The sequence below is a fragment of the Eleginops maclovinus genome, chromosome 8 (genome assembly GCF_036324505.1).
Source record: "Eleginops maclovinus isolate JMC-PN-2008 ecotype Puerto Natales chromosome 8, JC_Emac_rtc_rv5, whole genome shotgun sequence".
In the NCBI taxonomy this organism is placed as follows: Eukaryota; Metazoa; Chordata; class Actinopteri; order Perciformes; family Eleginopidae; genus Eleginops; species Eleginops maclovinus.
The window spans coordinates 10,401,949-10,424,779 of record NC_086356.1 but is presented as its reverse complement, the minus strand read 5'-3'; the positions used below and the strand labels follow the sequence as shown (position 1 = coordinate 10,424,779).

General features: G+C 41.5%; 2 protein-coding genes across 2 annotated transcripts; one reads left to right on the top strand and one right to left on the bottom strand.

Moving 5' to 3' along the window:
* Positions 1-1,312: 1,312 nt before the first annotated feature.
* slc20a1b (solute carrier family 20 member 1b) lies at positions 1,313-14,178 on the bottom strand. Its single transcript, XM_063889732.1, has 11 exons — positions 13,881-14,178; positions 12,144-12,859; positions 11,631-11,771; positions 9,931-10,016; positions 9,550-9,646; positions 6,154-6,273; positions 4,792-5,049; positions 3,981-4,593; positions 3,668-3,853; positions 3,459-3,543; positions 1,313-2,903 (listed from the first exon to the last, which is right to left on the bottom strand). The coding sequence occupies exons 2-11, from the start codon at positions 12,493-12,495 to the stop codon at positions 2,748-2,750; spliced, it is 2,094 nt and encodes a 697-aa protein (XP_063745802.1). The 5' UTR covers positions 12,496-12,859; positions 13,881-14,178; the 3' UTR covers positions 1,313-2,747.
* A 1,689-nt stretch (positions 14,179-15,867) lies between these two features.
* stard7 (StAR related lipid transfer domain containing 7) lies at positions 15,868-22,493 on the top strand. The gene is made up of 8 exons (XM_063889190.1): positions 15,868-18,294; positions 18,448-18,608; positions 18,786-18,835; positions 19,315-19,425; positions 19,550-19,632; positions 19,762-19,861; positions 19,958-20,042; positions 20,332-22,493. Exons 1-8 carry the CDS (start codon positions 17,840-17,842, stop codon positions 20,508-20,510), a joined length of 1,224 nt encoding a protein of 407 aa, XP_063745260.1. The 5' UTR covers positions 15,868-17,839; the 3' UTR covers positions 20,511-22,493.
* The last annotated feature ends 338 nt before the right edge of the window (positions 22,494-22,831 follow it).

Below are 22,831 nucleotides of genomic sequence, written 5' to 3'. Positions count from 1 at the left end.
CCAAATGGTACTAAAAGCATTTTACTATCCCACTATTTTTCGCTCAAAGTACATTTTAATGTCTTCACAGAGCACCATGAGGCAGTGCCAGAGACTGAGAGCAGTTTGGGTAAGAAGTAAAATGGTGGAAAAGGTGGAAACGTGTAAATGATACACTGACATCAGTATGCTGAAATGTATCCTTATCAGTTAACTGGTATTATAGAATGTGCCTAACTTTCCTTGAGGCCGACTCATGGTACCGGCTGAGGCAAGATTTGTTCAACTGTTTAAGCAACACAATGAAAGTTAAATTGTGGGTTGTGCAATGAACACAATGTGTAAACAGAGCCAGTCAGAGCCGGTCTCAGCTAGATTTAAACAGTGTTTACAGACCTTTAAATGCTCAGGACTAGTTAACAGTTAAATGCCTTTAGGGCAATTACAAAAGTACTGCACAGCTTGTAAAAACTACTTGTGTGTTCCAGTTTAATGTATAAAAACACTCAATGTATGTTCTACATATCCCAGTCACCGTGGAAAGGCCTCAAAAATAAGATGCTGGGATTGTTTATTTGAACAGAGTCCTCCTTGTATGCGAGTAAATCTAGGACAAGAATCCAGGGCACTCTGAGATGTCCCCCGGTATTTATTGTGCTTGATTTTTACTCTATTTTTATGACAAGGATGCATTGTCCCTGTCCTAAAAAGATAGTTTTGAAATTCTTATCCATGATCCTTGATGCTGTGTTAAATTTCATCTTTCCGATAATTGCGCAAAGACAAACCTTCATGCCTTGGTTTGAAGAGAGAATAGCTTGATGTAGCACCATAACCTTTTTCTGGATAGAATAAGCCTTGCTTTGTGCTGTACAGCAGTATAATTACACACTAATGCACTCATCATTCATGTGTACCTGCGGGAAATGTGAGTCACAAGAGAAAAACCTAGAGGTGGTTCATGTAATTGCTCTGGGAGCCCTGGAAAACTACTGAGTTGTGGTGTTTGCAATGTAAAGCTAGCGTAAAGGAATCCTGTTTCCCTGCGTCACAGATGTACTGGAGTGAGAATGCGCAGCAGCACGTGGATCCAGACGCCCACTTGTCACCCGGTGCCCGAGCCGCACTGAGCCTACTGCCAATAAAAAAGGGAACTATTCCACAACTGTACAACTTCTGTCCTCTCTTTTCATTGTGACTAAATACTTCTGGTCAGCATTTCAGAACTGCCTTTTGGGAACTTTACTCAATACCTTTTTCGTTTTGAGAGAGGGAGAGAGAATACAAATATTTTGTTCAAAATTAGTACAAAAAAAATACAAATTCAACAGAATTATTTTCCCATTTTTATTTGTTTTTTTGTCATCCACAAGTGTAGACTAGTGTATGTTCATGTGCATTAAAAAAACTAAACTTTTCTTTGGTACCTAAAGGGAAAATCAACACAATTAAGGCAACTACAGCATCTATTGATCTGATATGCATTTAGTACTGCAGCCAAATGACCACATACTGATGGCATGCAACGCATGTCTGACCTCATACAAGAGACCAGATCAGCTCAACATCAAACCACTCAGTCAGATCACATCCAGTTTCAGGGTTCCTCTTTTACAACCTTATTCACATTCAAAGGCCAGGATAAAAAGCTAGAATAACCCAAATAACTAGGCAGGTGCAAATTCCACAGAGGAACCAACATACTGGGAAGAGGCAGTTACAATGTGAACTGAAAATAAACTACGCTGTAGGACGCCTAAAGATGATGCAATCAAGTTTCAACAGGAGACTTAAGGTCTTTGAGAGTATATTTTGTTACCACTCAGCTGTTTTACTTCTCAAAGTCAAGTAAACGTTATTCAGGCTGTTGTGCGCTGATGAATATCGAGCCTCAATAGGTTCAGATAAACTGGATTGATAATAACCCATTATGACTAATGATTAGGGCTGTGTCGTTCCGTGCCAGCGGCATATCCTGCAGGTGGTCATCCAGTGTGTTGATTATTCAGATAAGTGCCATTAAACACTGCAGGTGTGAATGTCATCACATTTCTAAATATGGAAAACACTGTCACTAGCCTCTCCGAGTAAACTTTACAGTTTAAAGTCAATTTTGTTCAATAACATGAGAGGGAGAGAAGCTAAGGTCCCACAGTTTAGGGGATACAAGAAAGCCAGGTGCAAAACATCAATTCATTAATAGTAACAATTACTTGAAATGGGGAAACGCACACATACACACAAATGAATATGTATTCACGTAAAACACTTCTGCGTCTACGTCACTTTCAGCTTGTGTTATGAATGGAGAGCTACATCAGCAAAAGGCTTTTACTGCATTTCAATTGTTCATTTCTTTCTAAACGTGTAAGATAAAATTAAAAATAGAATAGTTGTATATACATAATTGCAAAGTAGAAAAAAATAAATGGAAGAATGAGTATTAGAAACACAAAAAAAGTTGAAGCTTTTAGATTAACTCGTTAGAGATTGATGAGATATGCAAAAGCAAGTCAGACCAAATAATTGTAATCTTCCCGCTGGAAGTAAAGTGGCCCAAATGGAACTAAGCAAACTCTAGTTTGAAAATGATGCAGCCACGAACCATAGGCCCATATCACAAGTCATTTCAAACATTTGTTTTCCTTCTTTCATCCAAAGTTGTTGGCTTGAGGTAAGCGATATATTTTGGCCTTCCAACTTGACTCCTCTCGGTGCGCGCTGGAGCGGTTTCTTTCTCCTCCCCTGCTTGGGGTGCAGCTGAATCCTCAGAGGATGCCGTAGATGAAGATGGCCATGATGGCGGCGCTGATCAGACCAGAGATGGGCACAGTCACAAACCACGCCATGAAGATGTTCCTGAACAGTCGCCAGTCTACTGCCTTCCTCGAGCGCAGCCATCCTACTGCAACCACAGAGCCCACCTAGAAACACAGCGGGGTCAGATAAATCCTATCATCTTCCAAATCATCCTGGCCCGATGATTGTAGTTCACAACATTGACCTATTTAAAATCTGCTTCAAACTAAAAATGGCACTAAAAATACTGGAGCAAACAAATACTTTGCAAACATCCCTTTTAAACCATCTTAAACAAGGTCATTAAAAATAAATTTAAAAAAGGTGCTGCTTAATCAAAAGATTTTAATGATTATTTTAAAGCAGGTTCCATTTGTCACTTCTCAGCCATGATAGACATCAAGACAGCTTTGTTTCATCCTGAAGATAAAAATAAAACCCCATTTTGTCCCATCTCTAGTGTGCAAACCTACATTTTGAACTACAAAGTAATGAGAAAGTTGCTCCACGTGCAGACCTTCTCAGACTGGGTTCCTGTTTGGTGTGTCCTGTTTGGTGTGTGTCCTGTTTGTTGTGTCCTGTTTGTTGTGTGTGTGTGTGTGTGTGTGTGTGTGTCTGTGTGTGTGTGTGTGTGTCCCGTGTCTCGGTCTAGTTCCCAGACCAGTGTCTGAGCAGCTTACCTTGCAGTGGGTGGTGGAAACAGGCAGGCCAATGTTGGAAGCTACCACCACAGTCAGGGCTGAGGCCAGTTCGATGCTGAAACCACTGCAGGGGAATAAAAACAGCAACACTTAAATCTCTCCCATGTCTGGGTGTGTGAGAGCCAAATTATAGTAATGTCTGAGGAGGATGTGGTAGAATGACTCAAGGAAAAAACAGCTCTGAATACCTTGAGGGGGTGATGGGTGTAAGGTCCTTGCCCATGGTCTGGATCACTCTGCGGCCCCACACCCAGAGTCCGGCGCAGATGCCCACGCCTCCGTACAGCAGCAGCCAGATGGGTGTGGGTTGTTTTGAATACACACTGCTGCTCGTGTATACCAGCCACAGCGCTACCAGCGGTCCAATGGCATTACTGCAGAGGGAAGTATGTAACGGTTGAACAGGCGGACATCATTTTTTACTTTTGAGATTAACAAGTAAGTGTCATCTTTTAGCTACACGACTGATAACTAGTGACCTTCATGAAGGAATCTGCATACCTGACGTCGTTTCCTCCATGAGCAAAGGATCCGAAGCAGGCGGTGAGAATCTGGAGGAACTGGAACAGAGTGGAGACTTCTGGCTTGTCCGCCTCGAGCCCATCGTCTTCCAGAGAGCTTTGGCTGCTACCTGCGTCCTCCGTCGCCATTTCCAGTGTCAAGTCACCCTCTCCCAGAGCTTCAGGAGTGGTGTGCTCTGCCACAGCGTTGCAGTAGCTGGTGTAACTGTCCATTCGCACGCGCTTCTTCTCCTGACCTCCGGATCCTGTGACCTTGTCGCCATCCTCGTAGGCACGGTATTCGCCCTCTCGGTGCTTGAAGTCTCCGTGCATGCCGATGATGGCCATGGTGTAGGAGGTGTAGCTGTTGTTACGGCGGATGGGTCGGTCACCCCCCTCGCCCATGCAGTCACCGACCTTGGCCAGGTGGAGCTTGTGCAGCAAGTCCTTGTAGAGGCCCGAGTCCTTGTGCACCGTGTGGTACTGGCTGTACCCATTACTAGGGATCTGTGCTGGCCTGTTGTTGAACTGAACCCGATTGGCTGAATTCGCAGAGCCATTGATGTGCTGGGTTTGCTGGTTGTTGACCTGACCGTTACACTGAACCGGTTTGTCTGCAGAAAGGGGGAGAAAACTTTTGTTAGTCTTTATTGCCGTAACTTTAAATGCATGTTTGTTTACATTAATTTGCAAACATGATGCCAGAATGCACAGCAGGGTTTTCCCCATCCCTTTACATAATACAACTTTGTCAGTTCCATTAAGTTCATGCCATTCACGTGTTAAACAGGGATGCGTCTTGGCACACTTACCATCATTGTCATTGTCATCAGAGTCTCCAATGTCAAATGCCACCCTGCGTTCCTTATTATTGTCATTGTCATCAGAGTCTCCAATGTCAAACGCCACCCTGCGCTCCTCAGAGGCGGCCTGGGGCTGAGCAGATGCACTCTGATCGACAGGTGGAGTCGCGTCCGTGGCAGTCTGTTTCAGGATGGGACATGTAGCCTCCTTCGGCTCCCTCTTCTCCATCAGGGGGCTCTCAGAGGGGCTGGAAGACTTGATATCTCCTAGTAGGGGATGAGTAATGGTGAGACGTTGCTTGGGTCACGCCCAAAAATATTCAGTGTAAACTAGATATACTAGCACAGCACATGTTGCATAACTAACAAGACCTTTAAATGCAACCTAACCTGTGCTCACAGGATCAGATGAATGATTATGACATTACAAGGCACATATTTACACAGCCGCTGGCCGCTCATCTTATGAAACACGCTAAGAGTCAACACAGCCGGTGGCTCACATAACAATTATGAGTTGTTTTAAAGTGAAACAGATACTAGAGACAATATTTTTATGAGATATTTCTCAAAGTTTTCTGTCCAAACCGGTCAAAGCTGGACGTGAAGAACTCCGTTACCCTCTGACTTCCACCCACATGCACTGCAAAGGCCATGTTAACCTTAGGCTTATTTTAGTCAAGGCGCTAAAGGCCATTAGTGGATCACTATGAACAGATTAGGCTGCTGGGCTGCCGGGGGGGAGGATAACTTAGATCTTGTTTAGTTGGATGAGTCTGACATTTATCTGATACTGAAAGGGACATCAGACAGGCATTTTTCCATGACAAATATTTTGAGCTCAGTCTGACAATCTAATACTTCAGTAGAAAACCCTAAAGAAATTATTATTATTTATTTTGGATATACACTTCTGAAAAACACAAAGTTGTTTTGTTTTAAAAACAAACCGTTATTCTTTCATTTGCCCGTAGATTGTTAATGCAGTAACATTGATTAAAGACTTGTATGAAAAAGCTCTGTATTGTTTCCAACAGAGGGGACTGCATACATTCATGAAGGTTAACATGGCGTTACCCTTCAACACTGAAACCACACACTGGGTGTGTGCAGGCTTCTAGGGTTTTTTTCTTTAATCCCAGATTATGGAACAAAAGCGAATGATAATATTTTCTCCTGATTTTGATAAGAGCGACGTTCCTGATGATGAATATGAGAACGCAGTGTAAATGGTTTGAGGTTTCAAGTGCAATGTTATATCCCTTGCTTGTCCAACGATGGTTAGAAAAAACATATTTAGTGGTCAGCAGAAAATGACGACAAGGATTTAAAAACTGAATCATCAGGTACCAAAACATAAATGTGACTTACGTTCAATCTTCTTCTTGAGGCGAGGGCAGACAATAAACCAGACCACAAGGGCAGTCAGCAAAGCGAAGCCCAAGGAGATGAGCAGGGTGCCCCACCAAGGGATCTTGTCAAATCCCAACACTGAAGGATCACCAGGTGCCACGGACAGAATCGGACAGACACAAAAAGGAGAATAGAGAAAGGCAGTTTTAAAAAACAGGGCAGCGGGTGCTGCCTTTCTAGGACAACACACAAATTGGCTGAAACAGCAAACAGAGCAATTTTATAAAAATATGCTTGTGGTATTTTTAGTAAGTAGCATGAAGTTATGTTAGCAAGAACATATTCTTATTTAAAAACAAGGATGCACCAATATATTAGAATTACAGTCATCTAGAATAACTCAATAACAGCTGACCAGGCGCGTCAACCTTTAGTCTTCACAAGCATGACTGCATTGCGTCATTGTGCCACGTCCTAGTTAAATATGGAAAGCATGTGTACCCCACGGGTTTGAACAGTTATGCAAGACTAAAAAAGGTGAAAGACACAAATGTCACCATGACCCCAAAATGCCCCACCAACAAGGCACATGGAAAATAATTTCCTTAAAAGGCGACATTACTAAAGGACAAAAAGAAAGGGGGAGTCCTTTACTGGACCTCTGAGTTTGCTGTAGCAATAATGACACACTCTTGCCAAGACTGCAGCAGAGCTGGTGCAGAAGAGCTGGGTATAACGCAGCACATGCTGGCAAAAAGCGTCTGTTTAAATTTCCCCAGGGAAGCATTCATCTTTGTCAGAGAGAAGATGCAAGTAAGCAGTGCCGCTGTGAGAGAACAAAAACGAAGATGTGTAGAAAATTCCAACGACACTACCACAACCAGTGAGGTGACCTTGGCCATGCATATAGGGAAAACAAAAACACATTCTCAGGACTGGAGTTTAAGATAAACAGGAGTAGACAAGGGCCACGGCTAAGTGATAAGTGTCTCTGTGTCCTTTGAGTTCACGGTGCAGCACGAGACTGCAGAGCCCCTTACTGATGTTTATTCAGTTACGCAATGGAAGCTCACTCCTGTCAGGACTGGAGAGGAAAAAAGCGGAACAGCAGCTCCCATCTTTCACTGAGCTCACATGTAGTAGGATAACCAGGAACAGGTGGGATTTGTCACAACTTAGTAAAACTGACCCCCCTCAAAAAAAAACCCTCCACTTGACAAAGGGGCCCAACACAATCCAGATGAACACTCTTTGTCACAGTGACTTGTTTGTTCTAACAATAAATATAAAAGGGCGGATTTAAAGGCTAGGTCTAGCCTTGTGATAAACCCTCCCACACAAAGGAATGAGTCTATACCACAGCCATGCAGTGGGATGAATGAGACAGGACAGGAAATTGGCTTTAACCACGGCTGCGTCCAAACCCCTCCCATAAACCTCTGTATCCCATGGCCTACATTGCACAACATGTTTTGTTGTTTTTTCCACTACCATATGTGAATCAAGCAGCCAACCAAAATTACAAAGAGTTAAGGGCAGTTTATGACTCACTGGGCAAGTAAACTATTGTCATATTTTCTTACTTTTGTCTGGAGCCCCGAGTAGAATTTAGCAACAGTATTAGGATAAAGTTACAGCTGGATTAAGTTTTAGCATTGGAGGGCTGTAATCCCAGTTTCACAATAAGTATCCATCAACGACTATGCCTCTGAAGACTAAGATTTAGTTTGAGGACAATGGATCATGTGAAAGTAATTCTCCATTCAAACAGGTGTGTATCATCTCATGTTGCTCATTGTTTGCATCCCCAGAGTGACCAACGCTGCCAGGAGTTTGTTTTTCAGAGGGTGACCCAGGCAGAAAATGTGTATCCAGCTTAACACATTGAGGCTTGTGTGTGTGTGTGTGTGTGGGGGGGGGGGGTCAAAATGTACTGTATACTCCTTCCTTGTTGTTACTTGTTCTTCTATTTTGAGTAGCTCTCCCAGGTACTAAGTAAATGAAAATGATTCAGATACTGATACAGACTTAGAAAGACACTTTTTTCTTTACCCAGGTGATAAGCACGTGGAACATTTGCTTAGAAGGACCTGTCATACATTTGTTTGTGAGATATATTTTCATTGTAAAATGAATGACAGCAATTAAGTGATGGTGTTAAAAGCCCAAGTCACCTGTTTGTTCAACAGACCAACAGCTGACCCACAAATTCTTTGCTGGCCTAAATTGCATGCACATGCTGACTTGAGGTCTCTGGCACTGGTGTATATATTGAGTATAGGAATGTGCTGTGGGATTTCTGGTGTCCAATCTCACCAGTGTGATAAGATCTAGATCAGGGAAGCAGACATACTGTACTCAGTTGGAAGATGTCACTGCTGCATTAGAGTGCATACATCAGCAATATTGAGCTGTGGTTGGCATGTGAGCCAGTGAAGTACACTATCCGGGACTGGGCCAAAAAACGTAACTAAAGTCTGGGTTAAATGATAAACACAAGACAGTTAAAACAATATATATAATTAAATGGATGGATACTGAATTAGCTGTAACTCATGCTTAGTCTTATTATTTATCATGCAGGAATTGATGGTTAATGTTAGACCGGCTCCACTGTAGTCTTGAGGCTTTAACAATGAGATCTGTGTGATTGGTGACAATTAAATAGGATGCATTGAGCTAGCTAAGGTGTCTGAAATGCAGTCTCGCACCTTTTCCATGTGAGGTACCCAGGTACAGGTCCTCATGTACAGTGCATTGAGGTGTGAGGGACTTCACACAACTGTACAGAATGTGCCTGGCTATGCGGGGTTATGGGCTATGTGGGAACCGCATCTCCTTTCTGTGAGCGTGCCGCTGATGTGCATGCACACATCAGCGCACCATTTCTGGTCAAACTCTGGCCTGTAGCCGCCATTTAATGGCCCAGGCCAGCTAACATCTTGAACTTTTAGGCCCTGTAGAGAGAAGAAAACACAAGGAGCGAAAGTTGCTCGTTTAATGACGAGATTCTGGAAAACGATATGCCAACATTTAATGCAATACCATACAAGTTGTGAGCAGTAATAAAACTGGCATTGGACAACAACAGCCATTTACAACACCCTCTTTACTTCTCTGTTCCTCCTTCACGAAGGGCAGACAGTGACGTCAACAGTAAAGTGAAATCTTATTTCCATCTCCCTGTTGTGCTCCGCTCTAAAAACTTCATTCCAGCTATGACCCGTATAGAACCACAAGCAAGAAAAGCCCCAAAAAACATGTTAAAATAAACACAGCTTCTGTGAAAAGGGTAAACAGTCTGATTCAGTCTGGAATAGGTGTGGGCATCCAGCTGTCTGAGGGAGCAGCTTATTTTAGGCTGTGGCTGTGGGCAGGCATGCAGAGCAAAATGACTGAAACAATGATACTCACTCGGAGCTCCAGTGTACATGATGGAGAAAATGTTGATTCCCATAGTAATGGCGTAAAACACAGGCAGGGCCCTCAATCCGTTAGGCACAGGGTCTTTCTACAGGAACAAAACAAAGCACCAATTCAGAAAAACAGATTCCTCTCACATTAACAGAATTGCCAGACTTTGCTGTCAGGTTACAGTAATACGATTCTCCCTGTAATGATGTAAATAAGGAACTGCTAGAACAGTAGCTTGATTCTCACCATGCAACAAACATTTCCTCTATTTACTTTTGGCAGGGGAGAGTTGACACTGACCAAGAACAATCTCTCAGGAAGGTTCTCATCTAACTCACAGAAACACATACTATCTACCACTTGAAAAAAAAGTCAGCTTACCTTGTGTAGGATGAACATTCGCACAAAGTAGAAAACAATGGCTGACATTATTCCGGACAAAAGAGGACTCAGGAACCAGGAAGCAACTGCAATGCAAAAATGATAAGAATTCAAATTAGGTGAAAGCAATATCTGACAAAAAATACATGCTTACTAGCTAGTAGGGGCGGCAGTGGCTCAGTCAGTAGGGACTTGGTCTTGGGACCGAAGGGTCGCCGGTTCACGTCCCGATTGGACCAAAAGAAAATATGGAGTGAACTGGTAGCTGGAGAGGTGCCAGTTCTCCTCCTAGGCCACTGCCGAGGTGCCCTTGAGCAAGGCACCTAACTGGTAGCTGGAGAGGTGCCAGTTCTCCTCCTAGGCCACTGCCGAGGTGCCCTTGAGCAAGGCACCTAACCTCTATCTGCTCCCTTGGCGCCGGGTACCTGGCTGCCTCTCTGCTCTGCATGTGGTTGTGTGTGCATGCATTTCCTCTGTGTTTGTGCATGTATATCCTCTGTGTGTTTAATGTGTGTCAACACAACAGAGTAGAGAAAGCAATTTCCCTGTAAGGGATTAATAATAATAATAATAATAATAAATTAATTTTATATAGCGCCTTTCATGACTCTCAAGGTCGCTTTACAAAGAGTGTGTGTGTGTGTGTGTGTGTGTGTGTGTGTGTGAGTGCGTGTGTGAGAGTGAGTGAGGGTGCAAGTGCGCAGGGCGCCAGGTGGGGTTGTGAGGGGGTTAAAGTCCATAGGCCTCAGAGAAAAGGTGTGCCTTGAGGTGCTTTTTAAATGAATCAACTGAGGGGGCACAGCGGATGTGTGGGGGGAGTTGGTTCCACATGGTAGGGGCAGACACACAAAAGGCCCTGTCCCCAAAAGTCTTAAGTCGGGTGCGGGGTACTGCCAGCTGGTCCTTGACAGAGGACCTGAGGGACCGCAGGGGGGTGTAGGGGTGTAGGAGGTCGGAGAGGTAACGGGGGGCAAGGGCGTGGAGGGACTTGTAGGTGAGTAATAGGATTTTGAATTTGATGCGGAATTTGACAGGTAACCAGTGGAGCTGCATGAGGGTGGGGGTGGTGTGCTGCCAGGGCTTAATGCCAGTTAAGACCCTAGCAGCAGAGTTCTGTACATATTGCAGTCTGTCCAGGGTTTTTGAGGGGAGACCTGTGAGGATGGCATTGCAATAATCCAGGCGGGTGGAGATGAAGCAGTGAATGATAATAAAAGTATGTCTTCTTCTTCTTACACTTTAAAGGCATTTCCTGTTGGGAAACCGATTCAGTTTTGTGGTTTTCATCAGGTTTGGGCTTCCCATAGTGGAACATAGCCATGCAATCTACCATCTAATGCAACAAATGCGAGAAACAGCTTGCGAAAGCTGCTACTGTATATTCCAGTAAAGCTTTGAGTACAGTTGACTCGTTTGCTGACAAGCATTGAGAGCTTATCAAATGTCCTATATATAAAACCCAGGCAGCAAAATTACTACATTACATATTGTGCAAGTGGTGACTCTTTGAATGTGGAAGCATTCCAACATTTCTAATTCTTTAATGACCCATGTATTGTACGCTGGCACAAAACATTGGCTGACACGTTATAAAAATTGCAATTACTAGTCACAGCATGCCATAACATCAATATAGCATATGATGTATATCAAATAAACACTGGGGAAATTAAGTCAGCTTATAATAGTGTTTCACTTACCGATACGTAGAAGTTCAAGCCATTTGACTCCCTGCTGGCCTCTGGCAACAAGCGAGTAGCCGATAGTAGCACCAACAATGCAGTGTGTTCCAGAGATGGGGAGCTTAAGGAAGGATGCAGCCAGCTGCCACACAGCAGAACCTAAAGATAAAAAACGCAATCATCATATTAGGCTGACAAACTAACCCCTAATCAGCTTTAAAAATCTGTTAAAAGAAAAACATAAATGCAATAGATGGCTATGGCAAAACACAATAGAAATTGGTTAAAGAGGTAAAACATTCGAAACATTTGCAGTAAGCCGTTTCACAAATTATTTTTTGACCACTTGATTCCAACATTTAGCAAACAAAGCGCAATTAGTTTGATCCACATTTCCAGGTGTGGGTTTGACATCTGCCTATTCCAGTTGTGATAACCAGATGGCGCACTGCCTTCTGTTCCACAAAGATCTATTACAGGGTTCAATGACCGTAGGTTTAGCTACACACAAGATATGCTGCAGTTACTCACCAAACATGGCGCTGATGGATCCAGCCATCAACACGTGCTCGGTGCCGTTGTACATGTTCACGTCGATGATACCATTGCGGATTGTTTCACTCACTTTGGCCCCAAGGAGCACAGACCCTACAGTCTCAAACACAGTGGCCAGAATGCATGCCTGTCGCAAGGTGACTACTCCTGAGCCTACAGCTGTGCCAAATGAGTTGGCAACATCATTGGCACCCACAGAAAAGGCTAAGACGAAGGCAATGATGAAGCCAACAACCAGCAGCCATGTGTATTCTGTTAGATAAGTAGACTGGGTCGCTAGCCCAACTGTGCTGGCCAGTATCATTGCAGTGGCAGTTGTCGAAACCATGATTTTATATTATATAGAAATTGCTTCACAATCTTTAAAGGGAAGTAATGCCTGTCAAAGCTATTTATAGAATGCTACTTATAAACAGTAGCAAGTTTTTTTTTTAAAGAGGTAAATGGTAAATAAATATCTTATTTAGGCTTGCCTGTTTTAAACAGGGTTACTGAGATTTAGCAGTGCACATTTGTAATGTGTTTAACTGGCGCTGACCAGAACACAATTAAAAGGTAAACAGAGGTGTAGTGTCGGCGTATTGCTATCCTGTAATTAAACTAGATCTGTTCTTGTTCCTTTTGTGCTGAGATATCACACAGATTAAAACTGCCATTGTGCAACTTGAACTGCAGATGAGCTCAGGTACATCCTGAAAAGACAAAAGACAAAAAAACGTCTGATTTAAAATCTGTTTTTCATTCGACCTTCATGTGGAGGGTCATGAAAAAGCATACAAAACAATACTAACAACTGAGGGACAGAGTGGAGTTCAGGGGTGGTTTCAAACGGGTATAACAGCATCTGTAAAGCTAGATAATTTAAAACATGTCAGAAACGTGGAACACAAACTTGTGTATAGGCTTAGATCGGCAGGATGGTCTCTATTAGATGCCTTTGCTGGAAACCTAATGGGAAGCCATTTTTGGTAAATGTCGCAGGAAGAAACCGGAGCTTATACTACGCCAACGTCCTCACTTGTATCCCAATTCACCACCTGTATAACGATCTATTACGTTTTCTTTGTAGCACTGCTGACAGTGGACGTCATTACGAAGTACGGAGTTCCTTATTTAACAGCGGACATAATAGTCGTTTGTACGTGTGCACGTGTCATCATCCATTCATTGAACAGAACTGAACACGGCCGCTATATTGATCTGTTCATACCGCTTCACGAGATAAAAGCAGCTCGTATATATTTAACTAATGTAAAAGGGCAGTTATGTGTATTATAATGAATACTGTGTAACAGTTTTAATCATGTCTAATGTGGGGTATTTTTTTAAGAGGGGATGCAACCGGATGTGACTCAAAGCAACGACATTTATGATATGCGTGTGTCGAGCCTTTTTCTTTACGCTTAACATAATTGAAGAGTTTTTATTGCCTGTATCCCTTTAACCTCGGTTCGAGACATCAATGTTGACTTTACCTCAAAAGCAGCCACCATGTTCTATCCTAAAACAAGCTTTTTCTCCCCCTGCGCTTATACTATAAAACTCCTCGGTTAGCTATGAATACACAATGGTCTATCTGACCAGCTGGTGTTAGCATTAGCTTTGCCCCTACATTTAACAACGATAACCTTATTTTTGGAGTTCAGTAAAAAAAACACCAGCAACACTGTACATGATATATTCTGATAGAAAGTCTGATTTATAAAAACTTACCACACGTTGCCGTTGTCAGACTTGCGAAGAACAAGTGACTGCTAGCCAGTAAGCTAATTAGCCTGGCGCACAGATGGAGTCTTTACTATAGCGCGCGCGGGACAACGGATAAATAAACGGATTTGAAGTCGACCCCCTTCGGAAAGACCACTTGCGCAAAAAAATAAATGAAATAAAGTGACAACGTGAACAAGCCAATTACGACAATATGTGAAATAACTCCAAATCCAGAACCGTCTACGATTGAATGAGCGCGTACAGCCGCGTGTAGAACTTGTTCGTGCTGAGGAGCGGAACAGAATTCTTTATTGGATACACCCTTCTTAAGCCCCGCCCTGCGCCCAGCTGTCAGCCGGCTCTTTTATTTAGGCTCATCACGAGTCCGGTGCATGTTCGTCAGAGGATCCCACATCAGAGTATTTTCTTGAAGGAAAAACGGGACGGAAGATACATATTCAGGATGAGGAAATGTATAAGCTTTAAACGTCACGGATATGATAAAAAATATATTATTATTATTGAAATTATTTTATAAAACTCCAATTTCACATGCCCAAGAAGAAATGGACTGACTCCAAATGTTGATATATTGACATATTTTATTTTATTACACTAATATGGCACTATTGTTATTCAAAATATAACAAAATAAGAAGGCAATCAAAACCAAATGTATTTTTGATAAATATTTTTACTTGAAAGCTTTCCTTGTTTGTTTTATTACAATTTTCTCAATATTTCATTCTTTTTTTCTTTATTTTTTATATTCTTATTTGTACTCGTTATATGTTCCTGTGTAACCCTGGTGTCAATGTTTTGTGTGTATTTGTTATCTACATATATATATATATTCTTGAAAAAAGGAGAAGAAAAAGGATCCCACATCAGAGAAAGGTCGTGGCTTTAACACTTTTTAAGTACTTTACTTTACATTTAATGTGAATAATATTCTTGAGTACAGTTTTGAGGTGTTTGTACCTTTTCTTTTCATTTTGTGCTGTTTTATTATATAACTTTATTACACTTTTTGTGAGGGGAACATCATGTACTTTGTGGGCTACTGCTCTGCACATATCCTATTCAGAGATGTAGTTACTTTGCCTATCAGGTTATTATATACAAAACATATGGTGATCTTATAAAATACAAATTGTATTAAAAGTGAATCTACCCAACTGTATTTAGAGTTGTTATTCTTCAATATTTAGCATATATATATATTCTGTCTGTCTGTCTGTCTGTCTGTCTGTCTGTCTGTCTGTCTGTCTGTCTGTCTGTCTGTCTGTTTGTTTGTCTGTCTGTGTCTCTCCTCCATTACCTACCTACATTTTCATGTGACCTGTATTTAAAACACAACCTTGTAGGCACTAAAGAGACAAACACCACTTTTTACCTTTAAACATTGCTTTGCCAACTGAGGAAAACAATGTCCCGTCAAAACAGTGCAGGAAAACACCCGGTGGTGATGTTGACTGCATTACAGAGGACTTGTCATTCATTCAAGTGCATCCGACTGGAAATCACAACACATTCACCCTCTAACAAAAGACGTTTTCTTTCGTGAGTTCTTTACTGTGTTCAATAGAAACATAATATGTTGAATGGAGGAAGAATTGCTCAATAAGCATAGCAAAATCTGTTTTTCAGACTTATTGTTTAGGCAAAATAGTTGTTGCAAGACAAAACAATCTTAACTTTTAGAACTCAATAAACATACCACAATGAAACATGTATCTACATTGGATAATTCTGTAATAAAAACGCATATAGTTGTTATTCTCATTACGTCCGTACTCCCACATAATCTCTCCCAATTTCACGTCATTCATTTGAGGATCATGGAAAATTTCCTCATTCTCAATCCATTGGGCAATGTTTAGGGGTGGGTCGGCCGTGATCACTGGTACTTTCTCGTACGATTCTTATGTTGGTGCCTGAAGGCAGCGTTTCACAAAGGAAGGAGTGGCCCTCACATCGGTTGTATAACTTGTAGAGCGGTGACTTTTAAACTGCGCGCTATCTAAGGAAAAACAATTTAACGTTTTAATTTAATGATGTCTTTATAGAAATATAGCAGTGAGTGACTGGCAATTATATTACACCTCTTGTTTACTCACTCACCAGTAACCAACAAAGTGACCTCGTCATAGATAACATGGTGGGACTGTCAACATGTCAGTAAAGAGTAACAACCGCAGAATTAAATTCAACTGGTGTTTGTGTTTATAGTTTCCAGTACAATAGTCAAGAGCATGAAAACAAATTGATCAAATGTCCTACTGCAGCCTACGTTTTCAAACTTCTTAGAGCAGTCAGGATAACCTCGATATGTCTGTTTACTTATGTTGTTTTTGTTGTTAAGAAAAAAGGCTGAAATAAAAAGTCACATGCTGTGTTTGTCTAGTAATGGTCTTATGATACTAAAATCCCTTACACCTTTCATGGGAAAGCCAACATTTGACGAATCGATCAAACGAGGGCCTGGAGTTTTTTCTCTAAGTTACAAACATTGAATCAAAAAAGAATATACTGACATGGTCAGATAAATGGAAATACATTAGACAGTCGCTTCCATTGATATCTGGGGAGTGGTGTTCAGTGCATCGCAAAACTTTACGGATCAAACTCATTGAGGACAGTGCTCAGATGTACCATTTTTAAAAGCTGTGTTTATTAGATTTACATTTTTGATCAAATAACTATTTCTTTATCTGTATGGACCCTATGTTCATCTATGGACACATCGTTTTGTGTATGATTAAACAGCGCCATCTGGCGGATACTACAATAATAACATACAATACAATAGCAACAGACAATTGTGTTTTTTATCTGCCCTTATCCTTTAATAAGGTGATTCAATGCTCTATTATTATAATGTTTAACTCCCATAACTACCCCAAATACATCGAGTGAGCGTTAAACAATGAAGTGTGTTTGTATATTGTCACTAACAATATTACAACTCGACTGTAATATTAACATTATATAAAAACCTACAGATCATTTCTGCTGAAATTGTTTTCTTAATACACATTTATTTCTTAAAAGTTGTATGTTAGGTTTTTACATTTATAAATGTAAAACGTTTGTTTCCAATGAGATTGGAAAGATATATCCAAACAATAACATGTATTTGTTTGTATGTGTTTGATCACAAACGTGTGACTGCTGTCTTTTAAAATTGTTCATGCTATATAACTAATGTTCCAGGGCGACATCATGGGCGACAACATCCTCTACCCAGTCTGCTTTCTGTAGATACTGATCCTGGATCAGTTTTTAAAATTACATTTCCTCACTCAGTAAAGCGGTATGTCACTAAATCTGATTCCAGTTCATCGAATAAACTGGTAAGTGAGGGGCTTTGGTAAGGTCTACCGTACACTTGCTTGTGCCCGAACGACTTCATTTAAGACAGGCTCCCACTGGTACCAATCAGAACTGGCCCTGAAAGTCAACCGTCTAATGACCGGCCGCCGACAGTCTGTAAGGCGGGACTTCCGTGTGGGTGTGTGGGAGACTGTAGGAAAAGGAGGTCAAATGTACTACAAGAGTTTGTAAGCGTAACAGTGGGTCCAGGAAAGATTTACAGGTAGACAATTGTGTTGGAATTACACTTGAAGCTATAATCTACACTGTCGTTATTAGAGAATCGATTCAGAAAGAACGCGTTGTTGGTGTGGTTTGTCAGTGTCGTACCTGTAGACATTTGACTCATAACGATAGTTAGCTTAATGCTAAAGATACATGACGCGTGCTCGTAGACATTTCTTTAACTAACGTTAAAACCAGTCAGGTCAGGTATGACTCTGTCCGTATTAGCATCCGTATAAAGGTTATGCTTTGTGCATCTCAACATACCCTATATCGTTAGCTGCTAAGTTTGTGAGCTAGCTGCAGCACTTTGCTGACACACATTTGTTTTGGGGAACTTGTGTCACGGTCACACTGCTGGCATGTTTCACTCTATGCCTCGCCGTCCGATCTGTGAGATCGGTGTAACTACATTAAAGCTTCAAAGCGGCCGGACATTCAGGCGGACAGTCGAAGAGGGCAGAGGAAAGATTGAGAGTCTCCCATGGCTGGGTAGGCGCATGGGCCTGCTGCTGTCCTGGCTGCAGAGGGCAGGTGTTGGTGCCAGTGAGGCTGCTGGATCCGGACAGAAGAGGAAGGGCCTGCTCTCCATATTTGCCGATCACTGCGGCTTTGTAACCGGACAGAGGCTCCGCCGTGCTTGCCAAGTCGGAGAGCTTTATTCTAACCTGTACTCCGAGCGCACCAGGTGGACCCTGGTTGGTAACATATGGCGCAGATTTCAGAGCAAAAATGCCCCCACAGGGAAGCTGGTCGCGGCTCTTGCTGGTATATTCATGTGGGAGAATGAGAAGATTCAAGATGAGGAAATTCACAGGTTTGATATCTTTCTTAATGTTATATACATCAATTAATGTTTTGAAAAATGTCTTCAGGAAAACATATAAATCCATATTAGTGTCACTACAACTGTCTTGTGACCTGTGCCTTATGTTAAATAACCTTTCTTGTTGTTTGCATCAATTTGAAGGTGTGGACTTGAGCTACAAGCATTGGAGGCTGTAAAATGTCTGAACACAGCTTCAGAGACAGCTTCCAGACTGGAACCTGGCTGGGAAGTTGTGTTGGATAGCAAAGGCTTCAAAGTATGGAAGCGACCCATACCTGACAGTCACCTCTACGAATACAGAGGTGAGCCAACTCACAATCTCACATATGTAACCAGGCTCTCTGGAACGCAGATAATAAATGCACCCATTTAACTCTCTGAGTGCCTTTTGTGCTTTGAGATTTTTCATGGTACTCTGGTGGTGGTGATATTGTTATGATTTAGCTTGAAGTCGGCGTGCTTTTATTTATTCTTTACAGTGTTGGGCTCCTACAACGATGTCACCCCAAGGCAGTTCTTCAATGTACAGGTACACACTTTTAAAATGTTGATATGTGGTGTAGGAATGTTTATTCTTTAATTAATTTAAAAAAGTTCAAAAGATGACTTATTCTATTGAGATGCTGGCTTATAATCAGGAAAACATCTGGGCGAGGGAGGGATCAGCAATCTTAATCCCTTATCACGGTTTTGGGTGTGCTGCAATCTCCTCCGTTACGAAGTCTGACTGACGAACCATGTATTACTCAAGTAAATAAGACAACTGGAAATGGTTTTAATTTGATTAAAGCAATTAATATTTATAGCATTGGAAATCGAACATTTGTTTAATCTTGTCATAGCTTATGTTTATGGTATGTTTATTGCAAACTCTTTTACATTTGTATTTTCCAGCTGCTATTACACAAGCAGCACGTTTGCACTGCAGTACAAAAGCAACCGTAAAGCTTGCTCTGTGAGCTATATTAAGCCCCCGACCCGTGACTTGTGTTTTTCGCTTTCCCCCAGTTGGATACAGAGTACAGGAAGAAGTGGGATGCACTGGTTATCAAGCTTGAAGTGGTGGACAGAGATGTCTCTACAGGCTCTGAAGTTGTGCACTGGGCTACACACTTTCCTGTGAGTTTCTGTTGATTTGCTAATTGTTGTACAAGCCAAGTATAACCTTAGCTTATCAAGTGGTTAAGGAAACAAGTTTCACTTTAGATTGTCCGCTGCTAACCTTGTTTAATCTCCCTCACAGTATCCCATGTACTCAAGGGACTATGTGTATGTGCGCCGCTACGATGTGGACGTGGAAAACAACCTGATGGTTCTGGTGTCCAGGTAGGACTTCAAAAATAATGTCTGGAGTCAAATGTGATGCATTTGTTTTTTATTTGTTATACATTATGAAATTAGTTACATCTGTAATTTTCAGTAAGATTCTGTAATATTTGTGATTTTGTTGTTTAGAGCCGTCCAGCATCCTAGAGTCCCTGAGACTCAGGATTATGTAAGGGTCCATTCATATGAGTCAAAGATGGTCATCCGCCCTCACAAGTCCTTTGATGAGGTTTGTCCTGCATCTGGTGTGACACAAATGTATTTAACTTGCATCCAGGGTACTGTGATTTGTGGCCATCGCGTTTGACGTATATTTTCTTTGCAGAATGGATTTGATTATCTGCTGACCTACAGTGACGATCCCCAGACCGCCTTTCCCCGTTACTGCGTGAACTGGATGGTGTCAAGTGGTGAGATCTCTTCGCTGGTTAAAACTACTTTGGGCTGCATGGAACCATTATGTTGTATCAAATTGAATTACTTGTCTATCATTTACCATTTTCAATGACATCAAAAGGAAACATAACCACCAAACTCCCACACTTCAGATCCTAACACAAGGAACCTGTACATATTTATCATTTTTATTTTTTGTTGCTTCCATATTTCTTTATTTTTATGCATTACATTCACATTTCGCATTTAATGTTGTGTATTGTTCACCTGACACTAAGGAGGCTCTCCATTTGTGCCTGGCAGGTATGCCTGCTTTTCTAGAGAAGCTGCATAGTGCCACCTTGAGGGCCAAGAACTTGGAAGTGGGGATCTATGACTACGCCAGTGTCGTCAAATCCAGTGACGCCAACCGCCAATCGAGCCAGGAGCGCCTCGGAGGCGAAAAGTCTCACACTGGTGGTTCTGGACAGCTCTACGCTTGAGATGGATATGTTATAGACCTGGGGTTATATTGGTGTGTTTTCACGTGCACTTGAACTTTGATTATACCCTCCAGCCCAACTTTTAAGTAGATTGCATGAACTGCAAATGGAAGTTGTAACCTACGTTAAAGACAAGTAAATAATATGTCCATCCGTAGACATGGCCAAATCGGTGATAGATGAGCTGTCACAAGAACAATGGACTGTATTGAAGGCAGCATTACTGTGCTTTGGTGCAACCGTTTCTGTGGAGATGTTCATTCAGACTGGTGACATTGGCCCTGTTATTGCCTAACTATGCAGGAAGTGCAATGGTTTATTATTATTTTTTGCCTCCTTCCGTAATGATGTATTTCTTGTCAAGATCGAGCCAAAATTCATAATTGTAGAGATGCTTTTGCCAAAAAACGTACTCTCAATTGTCATTCTATGTCCTGTCTTCCGTTGTGGGCAAGGCTCGAGTTTAAAGGCTGTTCAGACCGCATGCAGCCACAATTCTGTTTTACTGTATGCGTGGTGAGATTTCAGAGAGATGTTGTGAAATGGACATAGAACATTAACTTCTATTAGACATCACTGAAGCACAAAACTGTAAAACTACGGCCACAAATTCTACACTGATGAAGAATTGCAGCATGGCTTATTGATCTTCATTGGACTGGATGGGATGGAATTAAAAACATGGTGCCGTCATTGGAAAATGTGCCCACAGAGGCATGTTTTTGTTTTGGGGATTGCGTAGTGAAGGTTTTACGCTTTTCATGACACCATGCTGAAACTGAAGAAACTGCCAGCGTTGACAAAACAGCCTTCTGAAGATAAACCAGTCCTTCAGCAATATGGGCATAGTGTCTTATAACAACAACAACATACATCCTCAAATACCATGGTACTGATGCACTTCTTTACAGAGACACATTTAATGAGTCAATGCCCTTTTTAGAGAGATTGGGGCACACTTGTACCCCACCACCATCCTTTTCCATTTCATAGGAGTTAATTTGTCATATTTTAGTTCAGATTATTTCTTTCTGGTGTCCACAACAGACATAACGAGTTTGTACTTTTGGAATTATTGGTGTGTTTTTTTTTCTTTGTGTTACTGTAGATCTTGTACATTCATTTAAAAAAAAACAACAATGCCTGGATACTAAACATCCTTATTCACAAGCTCTGTAACATGTTTGTCCTCCATGATTTCTTTAGTTTTTGTTATTAATGTGGGCTCTACTGAAACTATAATCCATCCTTCCAATTCATCCTTGTTGCTTTTGTAATTCATTTGGTACGGGGTGTTGTGAATGTACGAAGAGCTTCACAATATGTGAAATAAAACCATGCCTAATCAAATACACTGTTTACAGCCTGAAACATTGGCACAAATACCTTGACATTAATTTAAAAACATCCCTTCTTCCTCTAAAATGTAATGTCATATTAAGCTGGTACATCTGAGTGAATTAGTAGTAGTAGCTGTCTCAAAATAAAGCAGAATGGTGGGATCCACAGTATCACAAAATAATATATCCAATGTGTACAATTCTGAAATGATGTATTTCCAGCTATTTGATTCATAAAAAAATGGCAGTGTAAGCTGTGATATACACATATGTTGAAAGTGTGGATGGAAATAAAATGCAGTTTTTTATATTTATGTTTTGTGTGGGCAAACAACATGGACTCAAGATATGTAACCAATTAAACATTGTGCAACATGTGCTAATGTTCAGCTTGCGAATGTAACTGCTAATGCTTTGTCATTTGCTGACGGCTTTGTGCCACCTGCCATAGTCTAGAAGAGTTGTCGCATAATGTTTTTGTGTTTTCTTTTAGCAGACAGTAATGTGTGTTGTAATTAGCTAACAGGAGAATTAATTGGGGACAGATAAGTAATCGTGTGCACTTATTACACTGTGATTTCAAGACTGATTCAAATGGACTTGCGAATAATTAGATCAAATAAACATCTTCATGTGTGTCCTACTGGGTTCAGCTGTTCATTGCAGAGCACTCTTGGATTCGACCTTGTCTTGGTTAGAGAAATGGGTGATTATCCTTGGGTTTGTGCGAAGCAGCCATAGTAGTCCTGTCTAATGGGATAATCTGTAAACCCCACACTCCCTGTCTGGGCAAAAGGTCGGTGCCAGACGGTAAAGAGGCTCCGCAGTTTATTGAACGCACTGACAGCTCAACACATCAGCTTGGAACGAGAGTTATTCTACTGGCTAAATCTGTTTCCTAAATCAAACTAAATACCTATTCCATACAGTATGTAAAGCACATATCATAGAGAAGTGGCAGTATGTACTACATATGATCAT